General features: G+C 36.8%; 1 protein-coding gene across 2 annotated transcripts in view; it reads left to right on the top strand.

The window, feature by feature from the left end:
- The window catches only part of SH3YL1 (SH3 and SYLF domain containing 1), a 49,227-nt gene extending 38,735 nt beyond the window's left edge, over positions 1-10,492 (top strand). For both annotated transcript variants that reach the window (XM_027640883.1, XM_027640884.1), the window contains exon 10: positions 9,890-10,492. In XM_027640883.1, coding sequence (XP_027496684.1) covers positions 9,890-10,089 — 200 coding nt within the window. In that variant the 3' untranslated portion in view covers positions 10,090-10,492. The remainder of the gene's footprint in view (positions 1-9,889) is intronic.
- The last annotated feature ends 15,497 nt before the right edge of the window (positions 10,493-25,989 follow it).

Below are 25,989 nucleotides of genomic sequence, written 5' to 3'. Positions count from 1 at the left end.
TATATATATTTAAGTTTCTTTACACAGAATCACTGAACATTCTGAGTTGGAAGGGACCCACAAGGATCATTGAGTCCAACCCTTAGCCCTGCACAGGACCATCCCTAAGAGTCACACCATGTGCCTGAGAGCATTGTCTAAATGCTTCTTGAACTCTGTCAGGCTTGAACTCTGTCAGGTGCTGTGACCAGTTCTCTGGGGAGCCTGTTCCAGTGCTCAGCCACCCTCTGGGTGAAGATCCTTCTTCTGATATCCAACCTAAACCTCCCCTGACACAACTTTAGTCCATTCCCTCGCGTCCTGTCACTGGTCACCATAGAGAGATCAGTGCCCTGCCCCTTCTCTCCCCTCACAAGGAAGTTGTCACTGCAATGAGGTCTGCCCTCAGTCTCCTCCAGGCTGAGCAGACCCAGTGACCTCAGTCACTCCTCATACAGCTTCCCCTCAAGGTCCTTCACCATCTTCATTGCCCTCCTTTGGATGCTCTCTAAGAGCTTAATATCTTTCTTATATTGCAGTGAATTGTGTACAGATTCCCTTTATTTTTCTCTATCTTTGTTGTTAGTTTTTGTAACTTCATTAAAATTCTGCTAAATAGATTTGACCCCTTAGCTACCTATTGTCTAGCTTTATTACATATTCTGCGTTCAGCTCAATCTTCAGCTGAATGTCTCTGCTACGTCACTAATATCTCTTCTGTTCTTGTACATCAGCTTTCTGTGGCTTCCAGTTCTTCCAGTGTTTTCTGCTCTCCTTCCCCTTCCATTTTACATTTGCTGATTTCTTCATTCATGACTATCTCCTCATCAACAAAAAATGTTCTGACAGAGTGCTGTGCTGATTCATCCCAATTTTTTTTAATTACTATTTTCACATTCAGAAATAAATCCGTGATCTCCACAAAATGAGTTCTCTGTTCCTTCAATTCTTTCACATTTCCATTTAAACAACTCTTTATTTAATGGTACTGTGAGAGGTCAGTTACCTAAAGGCCTTTTACCCAATGATAATATTCTGTTTACTCATTTTCAGGAAACAATAGGTTCATCTGAATAGATGTGGAGAACAATAAGTTCAATGAGTGGAGCAAGGAGTCACTGATTTTTAGTGTAACAGTCTGAATGTTTGAAAAAATGGTTTTTGACTACACAACATAAGGAAGGTAAATGTCAAGAAAGAAAAGTTTCAACCAAAGGACAGTGTTGGCAAACAAACAAACGAAAAAAGGATGTATACTAGTACTGAATTACTTGACACTAGACGTTAAGGGAGCCATCTTAGCAACAGGGAGAGTACAGCTCTGAAATAGCCTTCCAAGATGACTAATGGGGGTAAAAAGAGGAGTGGCCAAAAATGTGGTTTATTGTCTGGCTACACACCAGACTCTGACATAGGTCTCAGAGAATGTACTTTATTTTGTTATGTGCTGCCAGTCTCACCTCTATGGAGGCCTTGCATTACCAGACTGTTCTTCAGGTTCTAGCCAGGGTCTGTCCCCTCAGACCAGTCCATAGTGTATATTTCAGGAGGATTCTGATACAGATATAATGGTTCTACTCATCCTCATCTCATATCTTCTCTATACTTTATAGCTTTCACAGATGCAGAAGATTTTCATTGTTTTATCCCCCCTCCCCCTCTCTCTCTCTGTCCCAGGTATCCATGATTTTGATGATTTTAGTATGACTGTCCTTAGTAAGTGGGAAGTTAGCATGTGCCAGAGACTTTCCCCAGTAGTCAATATGAATGAAGGTACTCTGATTTGGAGACATCAAGTTAATATGGAAAAGGGAACATAACATGGAAAGGGCCAGTACTGCTCCATTCACTGATGTAAATGTAACTGTTACCACCAAGTCTCTGCTGACTTCTTTATAATCACATATTAGAAATTACATTCCATCCTTCTGTATGCAACCTGATAGATTAATTTTTATCTTCTGTCTTCTTTGGTAGTATCTGTGATCCCTGAATTCTGTTGCTGAGCTGTGTCTGTAATTGCATTTACATGTATATTTTGAGTGTCTCACTGAGAAGGCCTCCATATTAGCCCTCTCTTTTTCTGTTAAGATTTCCCAGATAGCTATCCTTTGTCCCTTTAATTTGCTAGATAACATTTCCTGCAAAGAAATATTTCTGTTTCTCCCTGACTTTGGTACTCTTCTCGTAACTAATTATGAATTCAAGCTAAAAATGGCCAAATAGAATCTGAAACTTCCTGTTACTGACCATTGCAGAGCCTGTGTGTTCTTCAACTCGAATTTCTTTAGAAGTTCTCACTTTCGCTATAGGAGCAATGAGTCCTGTAGATGTTCTCTGAATAATATTTTAAAGGTGCAGCCTTTTCTTTGTCTCCGCTTGTGTCTACGCTTTTGTCCTGTTATGATTCAATTGTTGCAACATCCTTCTCTGTGACCTTTGCAAATTCAATATTCCTTTACTCTCATCTAGATTCAGTTCTTGCATCACATTTAATTTCCTTCCCTATCATTTTGTCCATCCTTCACATTCCTCCACTGGCTCTCATGTTAAGTATGTCTTTGAGCTCAAACAGAACATAAAGCACTCCCTGGCAGATCCAGCTTTCATTTCAGTCTTGTTAGCATTACAGATTTAACTTAGTTCACCTGCCTACTTCAAAGCTGAACTTAAGCTGTTTCTCCACCTGCCTTTAGGCACGATTGTGACCCAATGCTTCTACATTCCTCAAATCAGAATTTTATATCTTTACTTCCTACTATCAGGAGCCCTAGCGCTACTTCAGAAGCTATCTCTGTCATTAGTTACCTTGATGCCTTCAGAATTTACTATATACCATTTTCTTTGCCTACCCCTTGCCTTTCACATTTTAATGCATAGTATGCTGGATCCAGCAGAAAATGTATCTCTCTGGTGCCTGCAGTCCCTACCCTTCCTGAAATGTAGTTCAATAAACCTCAAGGCTTGTTGAGCTCTCACAGATCCAAAAGCATTCCCTGACAGATCCACCCTTTATCTCAAGGTTTAGTGAAGGCAATATGAAGGAGGAAGGGCAGTGTAGTCACTAAAAGAACTGGACTGGTTCAGACCCCTAGTAACAGTGAGTGCAGAAGCTGAATAACTGTTGCTGTCTGTATTCTGTACTCATATTCTAGTTCCACCCTTAAAGCTGGTTTTGACTGTAATGCAGTAACTTGTATGCCTCTCAGTGAGCAGTAAGATAATTGTTGCTCTTTTCTATCCTTCACTTCTCCTGGAAGGATCCAGTGTTATCTTTTAGTTTTCAAATCTAACTCTATCTGTTGAGGAACACAGCAAATGCAGACGTATCTGTAAGATCCTTACTCTTGCCATTTAATGCCTCATCTCATTTCTGGTATTCCTTGTCCACCAATGAATCTTTCTCTTCAGACCCTTATTTTATTAAACTCTCATCCTTGCCTTAATCATAACAGTAACCCCAGTCACTCTGTCAGTCCTAGGCTAAACTGATTTGTTTTTACAAAAAAGGACAGTCATTCTAGCTTCTCAGGGAACTGCTAGAGCTTTTAATTATATATTTGAATTTCTCCTCTCAGCCCAGTTGTATCATCACAACACATACTTGCCCTCCTTACTAGTTAAATAAGTCCTTTCATTATAACTACTAGTTAAAGCTCAGTAAACATGATGTTCACATGGCACCTTACTTATTTCAGTATGTGCCCATTGCCTCTGTCACTGGGCATCACTGGTAGCTGGGGCCTGACAATAGTCTTCCTTTTTAATGTGCTAATTTAGGGCAAACATCTTTCGGGCATTTTAGTATAACCAATATATGTATAAACACACAGTATTTATACTCATAGGCATATCTTAACAGGTGGTGTTGTCCAGACCATTTTCCAAGGGTGGCCATTAAAATTTCCTATAAAGTCTTCATTTTCACTGGCACCAACTATCATTTTTTACTCAGATTTGCAATGGGCCCAGTAATTAACCTAGTTCTTCAGCCTACTTTGGATTCTTTCCTGAACTCTGATTATAAATTCAATACTAATCCTTTCCAAACAAAAGCCCAGCGTCCCATAATGGGTAAAAAAACTAAGATTTGTCTGTTCACTGCTAGTAACATCTGTCATCCTCAACCTATGAGCAGTACCTGATCCTTTCAATGCCTCTGAGCAGTGTACTAATATTCTAAACCTTTCTGATACTTTATATGTTTTGATATACCTGATATGTTCTGATACTTTGATATGTTTTCTGATACTTGATAGGTTTGTTTTCAAAAGCATAGGTGTTTGCATCTACCTAATCCGTTGGTTGTTTTCCATCATTTGGTCTGTTTGTTGTTTTTCTCTTACTTCTGCACAAACAGGGTCCATGGAGTTGCTTAGTTTTCTAGGTCTCCATTTAAACGATGAGAATTCTATTACAGCTTTTCTGTAAGTTGACAATTTTTGGTGGAGCTTTTATGCCAGCACTGTACAACTTCTGTCATCTCTGATACTAGAGACTCATCAGACTTGTAACATTTTGTGGCAATTCCAGTCACTTCTATCTACTTTAAAAAACACAAAGAAAGTAGGAGTCAGAATATGAAATGTGTTGCTCATTCAGATGGATTTTTAAATAGCAGTTACTATACCCATGCATTCTAAAGGTTGCACAAAAATTTTGAGTAAGATAGAGACACTATTCAGTATATCTACATAGACACATTTTCATATGATATGTTTTGTTCCAATAAAAGAAATGTTATAACCTTTCAACTTCAAAAGGAACTGGACCCCCAGTCCATTTACTGAAGGAGGTATTTAGCAGAACATGCATAATATATGGACAGTCAGCAACAGGGACACCCTGTCAGTGATCAGTACCCTTGATCAGATGGCCCGTTGGTGGTGACAACTGAGTTGCAGGGCTGTTTTTTGCAAGCTTCTTAATATGATTTAGATGAACCCAAAATCAGCAGTAATAGTTTATGGTAGTTCAGTTATAGTTGCTATCATAGTTTGTCCTGGTTTTGTCTGGGGTAGAGTTAATTTTCCTCTTAGTAGCTGGTGCAGTGTTGTGTTTTGGATTTAAGATGAGAATGATGTTGGTAATATACTGATATTTTAGGTGTTGCAGAGTAGGGGTTACCCTAAGTCGAGGACTTTTCAGCCTCTCATGCTGCTTTATCAGCAAGTGGGCTGGGGGTGCACAAGAAGTTGGGAGGGGACACAGTTGGACACATAGCTGACCCCAGCTAGCCGAAGGGGTATTCCACACCATACAGTGTCATGCTCAGTATTATAAGCTCAGGGGAAAGCTGCCTGGGGGGCCACTGCTTGGGAATGGGTTGAGCATCATTTGGTTTGTGGTGAGCGATTGCTGTTCGTTTGCATCACTTGTTTTTCTCAGATTTTATTTCTCTCTCTTTTTGTTATTTTCCTTTTCATTAATTTTTTATTAAATTATTGTTATTTTATTTCAATTATTTAACTGTTCTTATCTCAACCCATGAGTTCATGAGTTTTCTTAGTTTTAGCCTTCCAGTTTTCTGCTACATCCCACTGAGGGGGCAGGGAATAAACTGTGTGGTGCTTAGTTGCCAGCTGGCATTAAACCATGACATAGGTGCACACATGACCCACAAAATCATGCTAGTTCTCAAATTACTGACAATTAGCAAATTTTACAAAGTGGATGTTTAGCAATCTCACCACTAACCTCAAGTACATGAAACTTATTTCAGTTTTACTGCTGCGTCCATGGCCAAAAGCAGCATATATCCTGCAAGCTGTTCAGCATCAAGCATTTGGTGGCTAGGGAATATATACATCTATGCTAGTAAAATTAAATTTGGGACCCACAGCTGGACTCCACTATTCTGTGTTCCAACTCAAATTTGGGGTTTGAAAGTACAAAAAGATCAAGCCAAAATTATGTAAAATTCCTAATCTTCTCTGAAAACCAGTTTTAGAAACAGCCTATGGCTTTACTAATATTTTATATGTTCACATTAGAATGTGAAAGTAGTGGCTACTATATCTCCTAGTAAATTAAGCAGTGTGAACGCATGGGCCCAAGCACTATAACTCATTTACCTATGTGGTTGTGTTGTTAGAAAACTCCTTGGCATTATTCTCACCTTGCAGTTTTCTAAATAATTCCTATATGTGGTTTAGTTGTTACTCCAGAATAGAAACCAGTAGACAGTTTGATTGTGGCTCTCCTCTCTGGGTGGTGAGTGCTTGCTAGCATCTGTGTGGCCAGTCTATGCCAGTTGGCCTTACAGTCAAAGACTCTGGCACTCTTGAACTTATTCATAGAAATGTAGACAGTGTATCTGTAACTTTTTAAAACATGCCATAATTAAAGATAGTTTTGTCGCTCTTTCGTTCACCCTGAGGCTGGTACTACAGCACACCCAAGAGGCTGTAAATTCACTCTAATTTCTACCCCACCAAGTCTTTTATCCATAGAAGTAGTCCTTAGCAAAAACTTCAAATCATTACATTATGTAAAGATGAATAAAAATGAAAGAATATTGTGGTCAGAGTAGTTTGTTGTCGAGCATATGCCATACCCATGTATGCTAAAGTATATATATATGCTGGCTGCTGCACTAATTGATCTTCAACCAAAATTTCTATATTTCTGTTTTGACCACTGTGTTTTTGGAAGTGTGATGTGTATATTCAAATAGCAATAATTAAGGATTTCCCACAGTGTAGTTTGTTTTTATTGCACTGTGCATACTCATAAATCTCAATGATTTCAGTATCATATGCTGTATGTAGCACTGTAGCACCATCTTGTGTGAGCTGCAAATGTGTTTTCTGTATATGCATTCAGCAATCTTCACGTTGAATAAAACAATTTTATTTAAAACCCTTTTATATGCAACTGAAATTGGGAAATGAGAACATGAAATAGCTCCCCCTCATAATCTATGGTAGATTTTGTAACAGTGCATTCATTTAAGGTACCTGTTTGTTTGGATGATCCATATAAATATGAGACATGGGATGCTACAATCTGGAGATGATAAATATGCATTCTATCTGCTTTATGCTACAAAACTACAGAATTTAAGCACAGAAATTAGAATCTTTGTGAGAAATAACATAAAATGAAATGAAATGAAACTATAATACAGGAAAAGCTGCTAGGGAAAATTAAGTAGAAATGGTTATGAAATATCTGACAGGAATAAAGCTGTAAAACACTTTTAAATGACAGCAGGTACCAAATGGGGCAAGGACACGGAACTGAATGTTCATATTCAGCTGCAGTGCTTTGATGTTTCTGTATGTTTTGAAAGATACACATGTACAGGGACAAAAAGTGAGAAGATAAACACATAAAATAATCTTGTTCATATGACAGAGCGAACAATAGTTGGAGGAATAGTTGAGGTGCACTGAATGCTTTCCTACAGTTTAGTATCTCACACATGCTTCTTTTTTTCCATCTTTTCATGCTTTAAGTTGTGTCTAGTTTCCCTTCATTTTTCTTCCTACTTTTACTAAGCTAATTTCAGAATACTCAGGAGTTTGTGGAAAAGGAATTATAGTCTTAATGCAAGTTCAGCCATGGAGGAGGTAACTATTAGTTGCTGCCATTGCTACGTCCAGCATATTATAGTGGTCTTGACAGCTCTTTTTTTGAATGTAAGGAAAAGAAGCTCTCACATCACTTTTAGCACTTTCGTTTCTTCTTTTGCTCTGTCAAATATTTATGTTTTCCAAGTTTATTAATGGATTTTGGGCACTTATAAATACATAATAACTCTAATTCTCTTTGAATGATGATTCATTTGAACATTTAGGTGACAGAAACACATATATTTAAGAACTCAAAGTATAGGAATTTGTTGCCTTCATTGTAACATATAAATGTACTTTTACCCACGTGTGCTGCCTAAATGTGGCAGAGAGGTAAAACGCCCTCTTCCTTCTTATACGCAACTGAGTATTAACTGTTTCCATGCCTTAACGCCTAAAGAGTCCTGAGCCACAGTATTTTCTGACTATTATTTAATACTAGGAATAAAAAGTCAGTCTTTTACTTCTGTGGGTTTTGCTATGATTTCCTCAATCAAAATATCTATGTTCAAACCACACATTGCATAGGAGCACATCATATCATCCCAACTGCATCAAATGCTTGAATTCTTGGAGGAATATCATGTAATTGCTGAATACTCAGTCTGTCAGGCTTTCAAGTGTGAAAGTAAAAGAGCTATTTAGAAAAGCTGTAATGCTGCCTTTTTTGGTAGGAGTAACTGGTGAAGATATGAACCTCATAAACATTTTCACATCAAAAGAAATAGTGTTGTGTGATTTTAGATCATGAATACAGATGTCAGGAGAGGGAGATTGTGTGATCAAGAAAGACAGCATTTGACTTCTCTGCAACCAACTATCTTCCAGTGCATGGCCAAATAATCTTGTATTAGTCCTTGATGATTGCATCAAATCCAGATCTTGAAAGGAAAGAACTGACCTGTAGAATGAACATAGATATTGACAGATGCTGGGGGAAAAAACCTCTGCTCTTTATGCATACCTTTGTAGCCCAATTTTCTTCTCTGTCTTCTTTTAGATTCTGTTTTTGTTTGTGAGCCTTGGGGGGAAAGAATTTTTCCTCTTTCTTTTGAAATGATAAGAAGAAAAGATCTGTGGGTATCAGTTGTTGAAGACAGACTGCAAAAAAAAAATTTATCAATGCTTTTCTCACCATCCTTTCTAACTCTGTGCTTGCAATGTGTAGATTAATAAGACCTTGGGTTTCCTATTTTGCAGCAGTTTTGACAGCAGGCAGGTGCAGCTAATGCTAAAAGCCTTTAATCTTGCATGCTTGTGCATTTGTGCAGCCATCATGTCCATATGAGAAGTACATCCTGAAATCTCTCCACCTGACTGTGTAAACATCATTATTTCCTCTTAACTAGTCTTCCATTGCACCTTCAGTTTTTCACTTCTAGATGCATTCATGCAAGAGATTTAACTGTTTTCTAAATCAACGTTAAACAAAGGCAACTACCGCATATAGTTCAGACAGTTAAAGAAATTGAGAGAAAACAGAAGTATTAGTAAATCGAGGATATTCACTTAGATTAAAAGTTCAATAGTAATAAACATTGAGACATTGACTAAAAATTTTCAACAGGAATTGAGGCTAGATAATGATATCCAAGATTTTGATGATTTTAAAACTAGATCGGAAGACTCATGGCATGATTCCAACACCAGCTAAGAACTGAAGGAAATATGTAAAACCTGGTGTAAACAGAATAAAAGCCACTTGCATATGCGGTCTAAAATACCACTATGCAAACTAACTCACTTCCAGTACATCAAACTATAATCAGTTTTTTCCACTGGCACATTTTATGTGTTTTGTTTAACATGCAAGATACACGAAAATCCCAGGCACTGCAAACCCTATGAAAAGAGAAGGGAAAGTGGTGTGGATATTTTGTATTTTGCCATCCTGTATGCTGAGTTTTGAGTAAAAAATCAATTTCTCTGCTTTTCTGTGAAGAAACTGTCACAACACATACTAAAACTAAAATCTGGGCAGGGGTTCCATTAGCAATCGTTCAGGAAGCACTCATGCTTTCTTCAACACACTTTCACTGTCTCTGACTGTATGAGGCATACAGAAAAAATGGCTGATCTTTATTTTGTATAGAGTACTACTTTATTAAATAGATGGTGCCAATAAGTTGGAATTCAAATTTCACTTACTTAAGAATATAGTGAAAATGGAAGGGTTTTTTCATTAGTGGTTTATATGCTCAGATTATTTTGGTGTCTTTGTCACTGCTTTCTACTATTGTTTAAGAATACTGTATTTAAGAACTTAGTGTATGTGCAGACACTAGTCATTTCCTTTTAGTAATTTTCTTCTTATTTAATTTCTTTCATTTCAGATAACTCTTGGAGTGATCCAGTAGAAGTGACAGCACTTTATTCATTTGAAGGACAACAGCCAGGTGACTTGACTTTCAAAGCTGGAGACAAAATCACAGTCACAACTAAAACAAATTCCCAGTTTGATTGGTGGGAAGGAACAGTAGGAGGACAAACTGGCATCTTTCCAGCCAATTATGTTGCCATAAGTAACAACTAGATTTGTACAGCATAAAATGTTGAGGCAGTAATATATTCATACTGAAAAATATATTTTAACTTTTCAGATTTTATTAAAATGAGATTCTCAACCAAGACTATTCTAACAAAAAAAAATGAAATGCATTGAATGATCATAACTTTCCCCTAAACTTATTTCTTAAATAAACAGTAAGTGATAATCAATTGATGAGAGTTTTATTTTTGAGCGAGTTGCCATATAAAAAGTAATCCAATTTGTGTCTAGTTTCAATTCAGTCTTACTGTGTGGATTTATTTTTTACATGAGAGAAAAAACTGTAAACAACTTATAACTAGACATGCTGAAAAAATGCTGATTCTTATTAAAATAAAATTTATGGTCTCTTTCTTTAATAAATGTGCTCTAAATTTACTTCAAACCATCTCTGAGTTGGAGTTCCTTACTTTTACTAAATACAGATATTTTTTCACAGATATGGCAGATGAAATTGCCTTTATACTTGGTTTTAAAAATCACTGTAGATATTGCAGTTTTTCTTAGTAACTATTTTAGGTCTGGTCTCTAATGTTTGTCATTGTTAGGCATACAAAGACCTTTTTTTAAATTCTAACAGTTAAGCAGTTCAACTTCTCTGATAGCTTGTCTCATATTGCCCTCATCTTTGAAGAATTTAAAGGTTTTTTTAAATAAAATGCATGAATAGTCCCTCAGAACATATATAGGTTTATCCTTGATTCCTGTAGGAGCTTGTTCCACAGGTGGAAGACAAGATAGAGAAATTTCTGCCTGGTACATAAGTAAGCTTGAATTCTGCCTGCTTCTTCTCATTTAAGACTTTTATAATGTTTAATCTTTAAGGAAAGAGCAACATTGAGTAAACTGCAGAGTAAACAGAGTAAATTTATAAGGTAAAGTATAAGTAAGTAAGGGATATATAAGTAAGAAAGGGAAGGTATTTCTGTAGGATGTATGTAATAGTAATGTAAAGCACTATCATTCTCATATTTCAGCTTAATTTTGAGTATATTTCACAGATACAACTTTAAAATTGATGTGACAAATCAGAGCAGAGGTGAGAATGAGACTTGGAGGTTTTGAGAACCAGTTTAGTTTCCTTCTCAATGCTGAATATGCTGAATTTGCCTCTTGTATGGAGTTAAGGACAAAATGATAATTATACTCCTTCAGTTTCAGCTTTTCCCCACTTGAAAATGTATTTTGTTAAATCCTTGTTTCTTCTAGCAGTGCTGTAAGTACCAGAAAATTAGTATGTATGATATTTCCAGCAAGCAAGTTACAGTTGATCTTCTGTTATGATCCACTAATCTATCAGATAATGTTTAACCTCAAGTTGTCTCATCTGAATGGCAAGGCTAAGCCTAGTGTAGATGAAGATTTAGCATCATTAGGGGAAATCATTCCATTCTACTCATTGGCAAAAATTTCTGAATTTCTTTCAGACTGGGCCACACATGTTTGATAAACTTAAAATGAGACAGAAGAGACTGAAACCATAGTCAAACGTGTTTACTATCTCTCAATGAAAATCCTTCCTAGACTTTTCCTCATAGACCAGACAGATGTGTGTGTGTGATCTGTCTTCACATAGATACAATCATCAAACAAATCCATGCTGCTTGCAGGTATTTTTTTAGAAAATATTTTCCAACCAGCAGGGATGTGTTATATAACCTTTATGTAGCTGCACTGGAAGTGTTAATATATGCCTTTAGAAGGACTGTTGTAGCATCTGCCAGTTTGAGGTGAGAAAGCAGGTTCTGTATTTACCTATCTTTGACAGGCTGCATCTATTGCTTCTTAATCCAGAAAACACTAAATAATCCACTATCAAGACTCAGTGAACAGGATTTATAATGTTCAGAAGCTGGATATGTCACATATTCACAAAGAATGACTCCTGCATTTATGATACCATGTTGCTGCTCTTTAGCTGTGCAGTGTAAACTGAAGCATCCACTAGCAGAATTGTGCTGTAATACTTCATTAGTCATTTCCAGAATGCTGACTACTTTTTCAGCAAATACTTGCCTTTGTGTAGAGTTGTTAAAGCTTCTTAACTCATCTCAAGTGTCTTCTTCCATGAAACTCTCAGAATTTATGAACTTGCATGGAAAAATCTTATTATTGTTTATATAAATTCAGTTTCTTGGATTGCCTTAGCTGAGTTTGGGGAAATATGTCGGTTGTTTAAGTACTCATGATAGTCTGTAGACTCTGCAGGATATCACTGACTAATTACTAAATCCAAGCTGCATTTTGAGGGGGAAATATTAAATGGGAAGCCTATCTCATAACTGGAATACGTCTTACTTTGTTTAAATATCATATAGGAGAGAGAAGATTCAGCCTAATGCAAGAAAAGCCATTGGTTGTCAAAACCAAACCTTCTTGGAGCACTACAGAAATCTACTACCAGATTCCAAATGTCATTGACACAGGCTGGATCAGCTCAGTGGGCTTAGGCTTAATTCCAAAGGTGTTTTTACAGCAAAAACACTACAGTAAAAGGCAGCCTGCATGTTTGGGTAAACTAAGAGATCTGTAAAGAACAGGTAATGGTATCGCAGGTTCTCTGCAGTAGGTCTAGGAACAAAAACCTAGAGATACAGAGTCATCCATGAGACACGTGTTCTGGTAAGAGAGGTTTTCCATCAAAGAAAATCCATGTATGTGTTCCTTTGCTACTGGATACTTGACTTAGATCCAGAAGAAAGAGAAGATATTGAAGAAGATGGTGCCTCTGGCACAAAGTATTTAATGTGTTTATCGACACATTAAATCCAGCTTTTAGTGGGGGCTGGGAGAATAGATGTCTGTAGCACCAAATCAGTAGGAATCTGTTCTAGGAAAGAAAAAATGAGTTATGGAGCCATGGGATTCCCTCAAGGGGATAGTTAATAAAAGGTACAGAGGTTACAGGTGAAGTACTTCTGGTGTTGAGCAGATTCAATTCATCATCTTGCTTTTATAAGCAGTTACCTTCAGCATGTAAAACAACTATTTTTATTGTTGAAACACAGCTATTCAGACAACAGTAATTTCTGTACCGCCCACTGGTCCCTTTCAATGTGGCCCATTTTGTGATTCTGTGATTCCTAACATGTCTTTGGCAGTTTACATCATTTTTTCCCTTTATGTTTGTTTGCGATACTCTAAATACTTGGCCAAAACCATAATTAGACAGTGTTCAGATTCTATTCTTTATGATGTCTTTAAAAAAAAAACCCAACTGTTAATTTACTAGTAATTTAACTCATAATTTTAAAAGTTACATTGCTAATAGCTGTAACTGCAAAATTTTTACCTCAATTCTTTTTTTTCCTTGCAGACCATTGCTGACCAAAAAATATTTCTGTTAGATGTAGGTGTAAAGTTCCCTGATGGCTAATATCTCCATGTCTTCAGCAACAAGTACACATGTAATCTCACTCTCATATCATATGTTTGGCCTTCTCATATCAGGGCAAACATTCCTGTTTATCGAACCTTTCACAAAAACTCCTCAGGCCGGTCTTTCTTGATTAACTGTTTAATTTCACTTTTCCTGTATTTGTGTACACACACATGCACACTGGGTTGTTATTTTGGATCTGTGTTTGGATAAGGATAAGCCAAATCTGAGACTGAATGTCTTCCTCAGTGATGTTCTATTCTGTTGGCCTTAATAAATTGGGAGTAGGATGGCAGACAGAAATTCTTGATTTAGTACTGGCATCTGCCTGAAAAATGACTGCATTTCTCCCTTGAAAGCTCAATAAATTTCTACAGTAACTCTAATTATGTCTGTACAAATGTTTAAACAAGATTTTTACAAATTGAATCAAAATTTAGAGACTTAAATCCATATTTTGTACATTTCTATCAGTTCTATACATAAACTATGCCTCTAGGTTCATAAGGAAGACAAAAAGAGTTGTTCATGTTTGCAATAGATCTTTAAAAAAATTGACTGATCTTCAGGAAACTGAACTTCAGCTGATTTATTTCAGTTTATTTCAGTTGATTTATTTTAGGATTCTTAGATGCACAGAACTTTTGAAATTTAGATCCTTCTTCTGTGTTGCCTAAAAATATAGACATAGCATCCTACCTATAAGCATCTATTTCTAAAAAAACTTGGCCAGAACATTTTGAAATTAAATTAGGTTTTATTGGGAATCTAAATTTATCCAACACTTCAGTCTAAAAGTTCATGGGAAACCATTTGAGCTTTTAATTGGTTTTTGCTCTTAATTGAATTAGAAATACTGCAAAGAAAACCTTTTGGGCTTTTCCCATGCCATAACTAATGTAAGAAAAATAAATAAAAAGTTTCATTCTTTGGAAAAGATTTTTAGTTAATTTCATTTAAAATGAAGTGCAAATAGTTCCTTAAATGTGAGGAGTGTATAACTAATGAATGCTAATCCTTACACTAGATTGATATCCACATCTTCTTCTATATCTGCCATCCATCCTGTAATTCTTAACCTAAATCTTTTTTTAGCAGTAAAACTAAAAATTGTGATAATTGTAGACTGCAGAGGAATTCTGCCATCTGCATTGCTAAGATGAGCCTTTGCATCTGCCTTTATAAAGCTTTTACGTAGCAGTTCTCTTCAACATTTTACAGTTCTCTTCAACAGTTCTTGAGCCCTTTTACCTGGCAAAGTTCACATTCCATTTAACTTTCTGGAAGAGGCAAATACTTCTAGCATGCTTATGCATATTTCTAGCCTTCAGTTTGAGAAGTTGTTTTATACTGGAGTCTCCGTTACAGGCAGAGAAAGCAAGCTGGGCAGTGCCTAGAGGAGCTAACCGTACGTGGAAGAGCTGTCCAGCTGAAGAACAAGGAGCTGCTTGCTTGTCAAACCTGAGGACATTGTCTGTAGTGGTAATATGAGCCTGAAGGGCTTTTTAAGCATATGGAGTGTATCCAAGAACTGCTTGAATACAATTAATTCCATTCACAAAAATGATAATCATAGTAAAAATAATTTTATGGTTTAAGACATTTTGAAGCAAAGACTTTCTTCTCCACTCTTCTCCTTTTCCACCTATGTATCCTTGTCCAGTCTTGTGCTATTCCTGTGCTATGTGTGGCCTCTTAGTGTCTGACTTGCTGAATGCTCGAGGACTATGTTTGAGAGTGTCCAGGGCAATTAAACCTAACCTTCCTGTGGCCTCCCTCTAAACATTTGAGCAATGCTAACCACTGTTCCACGTAGTTAGTTGTGGAGGGAAAAAAAAAAAAGGCTAGTTAACTGGCTTTGGCAGCCTGAATTTTCACAACATTCTTCTAAATGAAAATTGTTATTTTGTCAAATCCGATATGTGGTCTCACATCAAACATTATTAGAATTCTGAGTTTCTGAACGCTGTATTTTCACAATATTTGCAGTCCTTTTATACTTTCAGACACATAAGTTTATTTTCCAAAGGCAAATGCTAGTCAAATCCTTTTCTCTGAGGGTTTTAAATAATTTTAGACTCTAATTTTCATACCAACTACGTGTGAGTTTATGCTTCACAATAAATTTAGATAATGCTATTGAGGGAAATAAATAAAGCACCTGGATGGAGAACTATTGTCACAGATTGATAGTTCTAGCTGCTTGGGAGACATTTTTGATTACTAAAGCATCAAGACACTTAAATAGGTGCCATTCTGCAATATTTTAGCAACTGCAGAAATTTGGGCCAAAATGAACTATTTTTAAACAGAGGTGATGTCTGTTAAAATACTAGGCTTGATTTGTCTTACACATTCTGTGGTGGTCATTTTTTGTAGAAACTAGATCTACCCATTAACTTTAAAATCTGTCTCAGGCTATTACTTACTCTCAGCCTTGTATTCCCTTTAGTGCATATTGTATTTTAATTTTCCCAATTTCCTTCTGTCATATTTGATGTCAAAGTTAAGGCCACAGTTAAGCCAAAAATTCAAAACATCAGTCTCTTATTCTAATTGGTTTTGTGTCAGCCATCGGATTGTTACAAATGTGAACCTGAACAAGCTGCCTAAGATTTCGCAGCCGAAGATTGTATTTGATATGTTTGGGATCACTCCTTCTACATATCTGATTTCATACTTTTAAGACTAAGCCCTTGTTTCCTTCTGGGAATGCTGAAAATACTTGGGCCTGTTCCAGCTCATTTGACATCAGTGGGATTCTTTTGGTAGCTTAAGATATACTAAATATTAAATGGTGCTACATTTACTTAAATTCTACATTTACTTAAATTCTTCATTACTCTCCTGACTTTACTAGGAGCCAGACTGCTGCTCAAATTACAGTTTAAAACAGAGATTATTGATGTATTTATATGCCTCTGAAAACAATCCAATCAGTATTTTTTCTGTGGCCATCACACTCTCAAGCAATACATACTCTTAATGTAGCTTTCCAGTAACTCACATTCTTAGCAGAAAGGATACAGGTTTTGCATCAATCCATGCTAAGTATTTTTTTTTCCTATGTTACCATCTATGTGTTCTCCTGATCAGTTACTTCTGTCATTTAAAAAGCCATCTCACATGTTTGAAGCCTGTTACAGCTTGAGCTCTGAAGAAGCCCTGAGCTTTGCATATTCCTGAGCACAATGCCAGCATCTTTTCCTCTAGATCCCTTGGACTCTGGTCATGAACACAGTAGCCAAAGGAAATAGATTTTTCTCTTTGAAGATTCCTAGTCACAATTGCTCTTCTGATAGCTTAAAAAAAAATTACTATATAAAAAGTAAAATTCTAGAGCTATCTACTTGTTTTGCCTTCTCAAGGTTAGGAACTTTACCTTAGCTTCAGTTGTAGCAAGGATTTGTCTTCTGATACACAGAGGTCCCCTTCTGTAGGGTAGCACTCATTGCCACACTGCTGATAAATGCTGAAAAACAAAAGTGGAATCATAGAATCAGAACGTTTTGGGTTGGAAGGGACCTTAAAGATTTAGTTGCAATGCCCCTGCCAGGAAGAGGGACACCTTCCACTAGACCAGGTTGCTCAAAGCCCCATCCAGTGTGGCTTTGAACACTTCCAGGCTTGGGGCATCCACAACTTCTCAGGACAATCTGTTCCAGCGCCTCACCACCCTCACAGTAAAGAATTTCTTCCTAAAACCTAATCTAAACCTACGCTCTTTCTGTTTGAAGCCATTCTCCCTTGTCCTGCCACTACATGCCTATGTAAGTCTCTCTCCATCTTTTTTGTAGCCTTCCCTTTAAGTAATGACAGACTGCCTAAAGGTCTCCCTAGAGCTTTCTTTTCTCCAGGCTGAACCACACCAACTGTCTCAGCCTGTCTTCATAGGAGAGGTGCTCCAGCCCTGTGATCATCTTTGTGGCTCTCCTTTGGACTTACTCCAGCAGGTCCAGGTCTTTCCTGTGTTGGGGGCCCCAGAGCTGGGCACAGAATTCCAGGATTCTCAACAATAGTGGAGTAAAGGGATAGAATCACCTCTGGACACCACACTTCTTTAGATGCAGCTCAGGATGTAGTTGGCTTTCTGGGCTGCAAACGCACATTGCGAGGTCCTGTTGAACTTTTTCTCCACCAACAACCCCAAATACTTCTCCCCAGGGCTGCTCTCAAGCCATTCGTTGCCCAGCCTGTCCTTGTGCTTGGGATTTCTCTGACCCAGGTGCAGGATCTTGCACTTGGCCTTGAAATGGGGGAGAAGTCTATTCAGCACCAACCAAGATATCATTCAAAAAGCACTTTTGTTTTTGAAAATATGCCTAGATTTGAGCCACCTACTTTCAGGTACCTGTTCATATAGGTTTAGAAGTTACTTAGGAGAGGTAGGTTTCATGAAATGCTTTCTAGAGTGCTTTCTGGAGTCTGTAGTAGAGAAGATTAACTTGTTCTTTGAAACTGCCAGGATGATCTCTGTTTATAAATGCTTTATAACTTTCATTTCAAAAATAAGTTTGATGTTTTTCTCCATGGCCTACTAAATTAAGAAAGGAGACACAATTTCAAATCTTATTAACAAATGTTTCCGAAGTGGAACGTGAACTGAAACTATGGGTCACTGCCACTGTGAATGAAGAATGAAAAAACTAGGAAAGGAAAGATATAATTAACAGCAATATAAGTTCATATCTACTTTGGTAATAGGAATTAATGTGAGATATAAATCTTAGTTGCTAGTTTTGACACACTCAAGCTATCTGCTTATTTCATCATTCCCTTTTTTGGTACTAAGAAAAATGCTGGATAAAAATATGTATCTGTCTAACTTCAAATGCAAAAAATTGGTTTAGATTAATAGAACACCCTTCAAGTTATTCTTCTTTTGATCAGTTTAGAAATATTCTTGGCAAAACAAAGAGCTGAAAAGAGAACTTCCTGAACTGAAGAAAATACAGATCTCGTGAAAAGTTGTTATTTCTTAAAACTGTTTAAATCATGCATTGCTAAATGGGTTATCTTAATCTAGAGTTCTTAATTTAACAATATTATTTGTTGGTGATATCTGACAACAGTGTATATTCCAAGCCTAAGGAACTTAGATAGCCTAGAATATCTTTCTTTTGCATGCTATAATATAAAAAAAAAATTATATTTATATTCTTCTCCTGAGGCCAATGTCAGAATAAAAAGCCTAATTCCTTTAAGTTTTAAAAATGCCAGTTTTCTTAAACATGAAGAGTTTTCTGTTAAACACTGTGCTCCAAAATCCAAATGAACAAAATGTTTAACATGAAACTCAGCAGTTCCACATTAATAGATCCTGGCTGACAGTATGAAACTTGGACATTATTGATTACAGTTCCAATGAGATATATTAGCTTTAATACAGGGTACAAGCAACATGTGCAGGCAAGCCAGATGCAAAACTGAAACATTATCTAAACAGAGTTGATTTCAAATGTTTCAAATGTAAATAGTCCACCGGGTGGTCCTTGAGACTGTCAGCAGTCATTATTTTCTGTAGCATAAACAGGGCTGTCAGCTGGGATTTCTGTCAGAAAGATAAAAAAGCCATTTTTCCCTTGCAAAGCCTAGGCTGTTTTTAAAGAAAGTCATGTACCTCCATGATAGATGGAGAGTTTCTTTCTGGATTTTAGTGAAAGTATTTTATAGGCTGCCATGAAAACCAGAATAGGTGTCTGAACAGTGTAGACTACAAACTAAATAAAGGTTAATGGAATTAGCAGAATAATAAGCCTTAAAATTCTGACATGTCTAAAAAAATGCATAATTTCCATAGATTTTTCTATGTTTGTCTTTCAAATTTTTCTGCAGGTAGCAAAAGCTAAACTAAGAATCATAGATACTAATAGATAACAAACATATAATCTTGGATGAAAAAATAATTTTATGTTAGAGGCTACTGCTTGAATTAAAAATATGAACCTGATCAGTTTAAGTGATCTGAAGTATTAGTTGATCATAGGGATTTATATAATGGCTTTAGGTCATCTAATATTCAGATATTTCAGAAGAGTACTATTACACTGCCTGCCTCTACTTAGTTCAATGACAGCCTAGCAATTAAAACATTAACAAATCTGGTCTGATATCTCAAAGCACAAAATTAATTATGTAGTAGTATCTTCTGTATTAACAGTCCCATCTTTATCTGATAGCCACTGAAATCCAGAGCAGCATTGCCATTGGCTTCAGTGGAAAGATGATTTGAGGCAGTGTAGGACATCAGGTTTTAAGTCCAAGATAGTTGAAGATTTTTCCAACTAATTTCCTGAAAGAAAATAATATTTTCAGGTTCTTCTCAAGACCATTTTCACCTGCAAATGGGTCATCAGGGGCCTATACCTCCTTTCTGTAATGGTCCTGTGCACTGCTCAAAAACTAGAGAACTTCACACTTTACTGAACCAAAAAGATCTCTTCTTCTTATGCAGGTATGTTCTTTGTGCCTGAGGAACTGGATATAGATAGAGTCATTCCATGATAGTGTCATTCTTTGCACCCATATTTATACTTGCTTACGTGATGCAGTGAGTCAACAGAAAGCATGAACAATTTGGTTAATCCCTCCTTAAATCCCTCCCTTCTTCACTTGTACATTCTGCAAAGTCTATGTGTAGTGTTGTCTGTGTTCTTGGCAGATTGCCTGGCTACAGTTTTAATTTTTCCTTTCTCCCCTTTTTCAGTGCACTCCCCATGTCCTCTCAAGCATTCTCAAGTATTCAGTTCACCTTTCCCCAGGGGATTTTGAACAGTCCATTCGACCCTTGCGTTCTTGTCTTGGAGAACCTGTATAACATATCTGGCATCCTGAAAATGCATCTTTAATGTATCCTGAAAATATACAGCTTTACAGTCTAGTATTTGTACTTAACTCTCTAAAGTTGTCTATAGTTGTCTTTACCTTTTTCTCACTACAAAACCTTTCAATTTGCATAACAGTGTAAAATAATACTGTGAGCATCCTGCTGCTTTCTCCTGCTAAAAGGAATTTGATGACCAGCTCCTTCTAAGATCAATGAATTAGATAAAATATTATGGGAATATTGCATATTTTTCTTTTGTGTCAGAATTAACTTTAATTGAAATTACAATATATTTTAAACAGATTTTTAGTTCAACAGGTGAGTTCAGCAGATACTCTGAGTATCTGAGGTACAAAATTTTCCCTGTATTACAGTTTACCTAAGCACCACCACAGACATACAGCTATCAGCATACCATGTGCAGACCTACATAAGTGAAATAATGACAGCAAGAGACTTGCATAACTACTGAGAAATATATAGAGGCCAGTGTCCCCCTTTTTGGGTGCTGAAAGGGGAATATGCTCTTCTTGGTATGTGGTATTCTTTGCTTCTTTGAATCACAGCTGTGAATTTTGTTTTTGCCAAAAGTCATTTTTTCAACAGAATGGAATTTTCCACAAAACACTGTCTTCCACAAAAATTGCCCATTTTTAAAAGTCTTTGAAAGTGTTTAGATCAAGAAAAATAATTTTTTCTTCAAGTGTTTTTTAGGTATTCCAGTCCCCTGAGACTTTTCTTCTACTGTTCTCCATAGTTTAATCATCTACAATGTTTCAGTAATTTTCATACATATTGCTCTTAGGTTTGTGTTTGTACATTTCATGGCCTTTCAGAGCAAATAAACTTTACTGAAATAAAAAGAGATTGAAATCTCTATAGTAGAGTGTGTGCATCAGAGATACAGAAAGCTGTAAATGGGTGCTTTAAAATCACAGTACTTTCCTTTTTTCTTCACCTGGCATTATTTTTCTTGTACTAAGAGTACATCGGTCTAGTAATTGACTGTAGTAAAGAAAATGCACTGACAAGTCAGATTTAATTGTTAAAGGAAAACACAATGAAGCCAGCTGAAAGTGTAGTTGCAGAGAAAGAAGATCCTTTCAAATCTTGTCTTCAGTATCTTTTATAAGTATTCATTGCATTTTTTAAATTAATGCCAAAAGGCTTTTCTGCATCCATCAGTAATAAAGTGGGGGGACTGGGTAAGCTAAGGGTAGATTCTGTGTAGCAGGTTTAATCAGTGCCTCTGCACGTGCGTTTATCTATTTTTGGTCTTTGGTGAAGAAGTAGTGCCAGACTGAATGTCTTTGATTGGATTATAGTGTATCTTACCCTTTCCATCATTCCTATATTATTAGCTGATGTTTATTTTCATAACTGTGCTTTTACAGTGCCTCCTTTGAAGTTCAGGATTATATTGTGCTGAGAATATTATTTAGAAATTGGTTAAATACAGCAATGGAGGGAGGCAGCTGAGCATGGGAATTTTAAGGCTGAGTGGAGCAAAAGCCATAGAAGCTCTGAAGCCCTGGTCCCGTGCCCTTTAATAACATAGCTTTGCTTCTCTTCCACTCCACAAACAGCACTGCTGATTTACTTGCATGAATAAGATTTAAAGGATCAAAACTCTAACTTGATACTGGTGGACTTACTGGCATCATTTGGTTTAGTCTACTGTAAGATTCAATTTTGCTCTGACTCAGAAGAGACAAATTAGAAGAGCAAACTCCCTATATAGTCACTGGAGAGAGGTAAGTGCTTCCAGGGGGGCCACTTAGGCAGTGTCAGTTAATGGCTAAAGCAGACAGCATAGATAACATGCTTCTGAAATACAAGCGTACCATGTGGTTCTTGGAAAGTGAGACAGAGACTTGGGTGCATGTTAAGATTAGTCAAAGAAAGATAAACTTATAGTGGAGTTCTTGCTACTTTCATTTGGAATGTTAATAGCTCAAATTAAACAGTGTAGAGTACTCCAAATACCAGAGCAATGAAAAAGTTTACAGCAATGATATCAACATTTGGAGTATCCATATTTTTTTAAGGTCTGTTCACTTCCCATGACTTTCAACATACTTATACATTGCCAAATATAACTCAGGGTGCAGATATGATGTAGGCCTGATTTAAATTTGAGTGCCTGAGTATAATTCCTTCACCAGAGTTACCCCATGAATCCAAAACAGAACCAAATCAAATGCAGTTGCTTTCTATTATAAAAGTGTATTTTATCTCCATATATAAAACAAACTTCTAGATTCATGTGCTCAGAAAGGAGGCCAAGGAATGAACCAGCACAGAAAAATTCTCCCTATAAGTAAGAATAAAGTGATTTTCTGTGGTCAATGTAGAAATATAAGTAACCCCTGCTAATATTATGTTTTCTCTAGGCAAACATAGATAAGTTTATTCTCAAAGTCTTGCACAGAATTCCACAGTCTGACAACCTTGTCTTTTATGCAGCTTTCACATCAGAGATAGTGGCATGGAAGTATCACCTCATTAAAAAGGAAGATGAAATTTTGTTCACACTTTTTGCAAACAGAAGTGATCAAGGACCAGGCTGCCAGGCTGGGAAAATGGGAAAGCAACACAGAGAAAAGAAGCTGGGCATTTGTGTCCATCCAGATCACCAGTCTGCCACTTGCTGGATGCAATCTTTTGGTTGAGCCAGCCTTGCCACTTACTTTTCCCCATGCGCAATGTGAGGAATATCCTGTGTTTAAAACACTTCAAGGACTAATATATGGAAGGAACTGAACACAGCCATGTTTGAAAGATGGAAGTCTCTTTCTAAACCACTCCTGTTAGATTCTCCATGTTGGTACCTTGACAGCACTGCTCAACTTACTGATTGTGTGCAATTGTTTTGGACTAGTCACTTATTTTAAAGGACAGCACAGTAATATGCCGAGCTCCCTATGGTCTCCATGGTCTTAAAGAAAGTAAAAGCAAATTATTTGTAATATTGGTATGTGCCCACAAAATAATCAAAGCTGTATCCTAAAGACTTGCCATCTTGGATGAACCCCAGCTGTCCTGGGCATCCATCACTCCAAAAGCAAACCTTTGGCCCTCTTATATTTTCATAATTATATGTATGTTATAAAAAATAGTCAAGAACGTGGGAAAGAAAAAAAAAAAGGTTTAAAATAAGCATCCGTACTGTGGGAACATGATGAGGGAAGAGTGGTGAATGCAGCAGTTCTCCTTCACAAGAGAGTGGAATTCCGTGCAAGGTTCCCTTGCACACATGCCTATTTTGTTTAGAAAGGCACTGGTGCTTAAGCACCTGCCTGGCTTACCCTAAAGCAAACAGACAGCAAATAGTCTGTCTCAGAGACACTAAAAATGGCCACAGTTTGTGCTTACTAGGTCCAAAGCCAACAGGAGACCAGGCCAAGCAAATGCACCTTCTCATTTGGCAAGTTTGGGTGCTGGCTGTTTGCTGGTGAGAGTACACAGATGCTACATATTCTATCTAATTTGAAACACCTGTGGAAAGAAGTATCACATGAATGATAAATAGAGAATTGGAGGTTCTCATTGCCAATAAAAAAAGAACGCAAGAAAAAAAAGACTCATTTTTGCTGCTTTTCCACTGTAGTCCTATAAGCCCTTTAGTGAATGCCAAAATGAAAACAAAAAAAAACCCAAAAAAACCAAAAAGGACACTATATTAAATATCTTATATGCTAAAAAGGTGTGGTTCAATTGCTCTTGAATTCATTAGGAATTAACTTTAGAACGTTTTATACTGAATGCCTAAGGACATTCTTCTTTGAAGAAATTGGCTGCCTCATTGAACATATTTGAAGAGTTAAGGCTAAAGTAAAGGACATTTAATGTATAGAGCTGCTGGCTAATGTGTCAACAGCCTTAGGGTTACAGCCCTGGGCAAATTACGGATTAAAAGAAACCATGGATGTCAACAAGAACAGCAGTGGGCTCTGTATTACCTCAAGCGTATCTGTGTTTACCATCCTCTTATCTTTTGTTTGTTTGTTTTTTTTTTCCCTAAAACTTCATAAGTTCTAAATTAAATTAATGTCAGTGGGACAATATGAGAAGCTGACCAAGGCTTCTTGATAAGTGTTTGTGAGACATGCAACACACTGCTGCCCAGATACCAGTTTTCTTATGCACATAGAGCAGGAAGAGTCAAAGCCCAAGTCTTGTCAGACAAACTAAGGATTAATAGAAGAGATGTCTGTTGTTCTGTCGAGTTCCAGATGGTATTAAATATCCTTTTATTTCTCCTTATCCTCTTCCCATAAAGCCAAAAAGCCTAAAATTGGCACAGCACAGACATTAGCAAGGTCTCCTTCGCAAGGACTGCACAGAAACCTGTGAAGTGTTCTGCAAAGCCAGAAATATGCTTAGAACTTGGAATCTCTCTCAAGAAAAATGATATCACAGGCAAAACTGTTTGTAGTTTTTGATAGCCAAATTTTTCCTCCTGTGGATTATTAACATCCTCCCTGAGCACTGGGCAGGGTGAGCCTGCCACGGGAATGGCAGCAGCAGGAAGTCAGAAGCATTCAACTGTGTGCAAATGTGTCAGCAATGGGCCACACAAACCTTGAAACAGTTCTCCTTTTGGCCTTTGCACACCTATCCCTAATGCATGTGATTTCCAAAACCTGTCAGAACTAAGTAAAAAACTATTTCTTCGCATTCACTGTCCTGGAAGTTTTGTTTTCCCCCTTGCTTTTGTGTATCAACTCAGAAGAATCAAAATAAAATACACTTTTAAACTCAATACAAAATCTAGAACACAGATAAGAAAGGTAAAATAAGGTTATTGTTACTTTCCTTCTTAGATATTTCTGTGCCACATCACTTCTATGATTACATGGGCCACACCGAGCTAGCCAGGTACTTTTTTTGGAAAAAAGTGCAAAGAATATCTTGACATCTCAGGTCATCCTGTAAGCACAGAAAATCAAGACAATTAATTTGTTTACATGACCTGGTGGTCTATTCTGCACATTTATGTGATGTTAAAATGCTAACATTAGTAGGAGTTCCATACACTTTAATATGCTCCTAAATTCTTATGGATATAGATACCTGAGTATCTATACTTCATATTATGGAACAAAATTTACTGAGGAAATAATATACAGTAGGGATAGTATTCATGAAAGAAGTAAATTTTGAGTATAGTTTGGCTGCCATTCAAAAATGCAGAACTCTGATGGCTCAGTCCACTTCAGTGGGAGTCTTGCTCTCAGACAGGCTAAACATTGTCAGTGGCAGACAGCAGAACAATAGCTAACTTGGCTTTTGATAGAGCTTCTTTTTAGACAGCTGGGTTAACAAGCTGTTTTAAAAGCAATTTTTATCCACTGTTACACTGACAAAAACTTACAAACATTGAAGCTGAAAGTCTGAATTAGAAAGGAATCTTGTATCCTTGTGCCTATATTCATATTTTGCAATATTACATTTACAGCGTATTTTGGTTTAGATTGCTTTTGTTTTATTTGAACAAAAATTTGTAATTTTTCTTTGTTTTTGAACATATCATGTATAAATGACCTTTTTTAAGAAGACTAAGTAATTGTTCCGTTTTTGCTCTTTGTCACAAACACAAATATGGATCAATGAGAAAAGTTTATAAACCAATGACCTCTCTTGAAGTTTGGATTTTTTCATGAATTCTGACAGCTAA

Source organism: Corapipo altera, unplaced genomic scaffold, assembly GCF_003945725.1.
Source record: "Corapipo altera isolate COAL_440 unplaced genomic scaffold, ASM394572v1 46, whole genome shotgun sequence".
In the NCBI taxonomy this organism is placed as follows: Eukaryota; Metazoa; Chordata; class Aves; order Passeriformes; family Pipridae; genus Corapipo; species Corapipo altera.
This window is presented reverse-complemented; position numbering and strand designations above follow the sequence as displayed.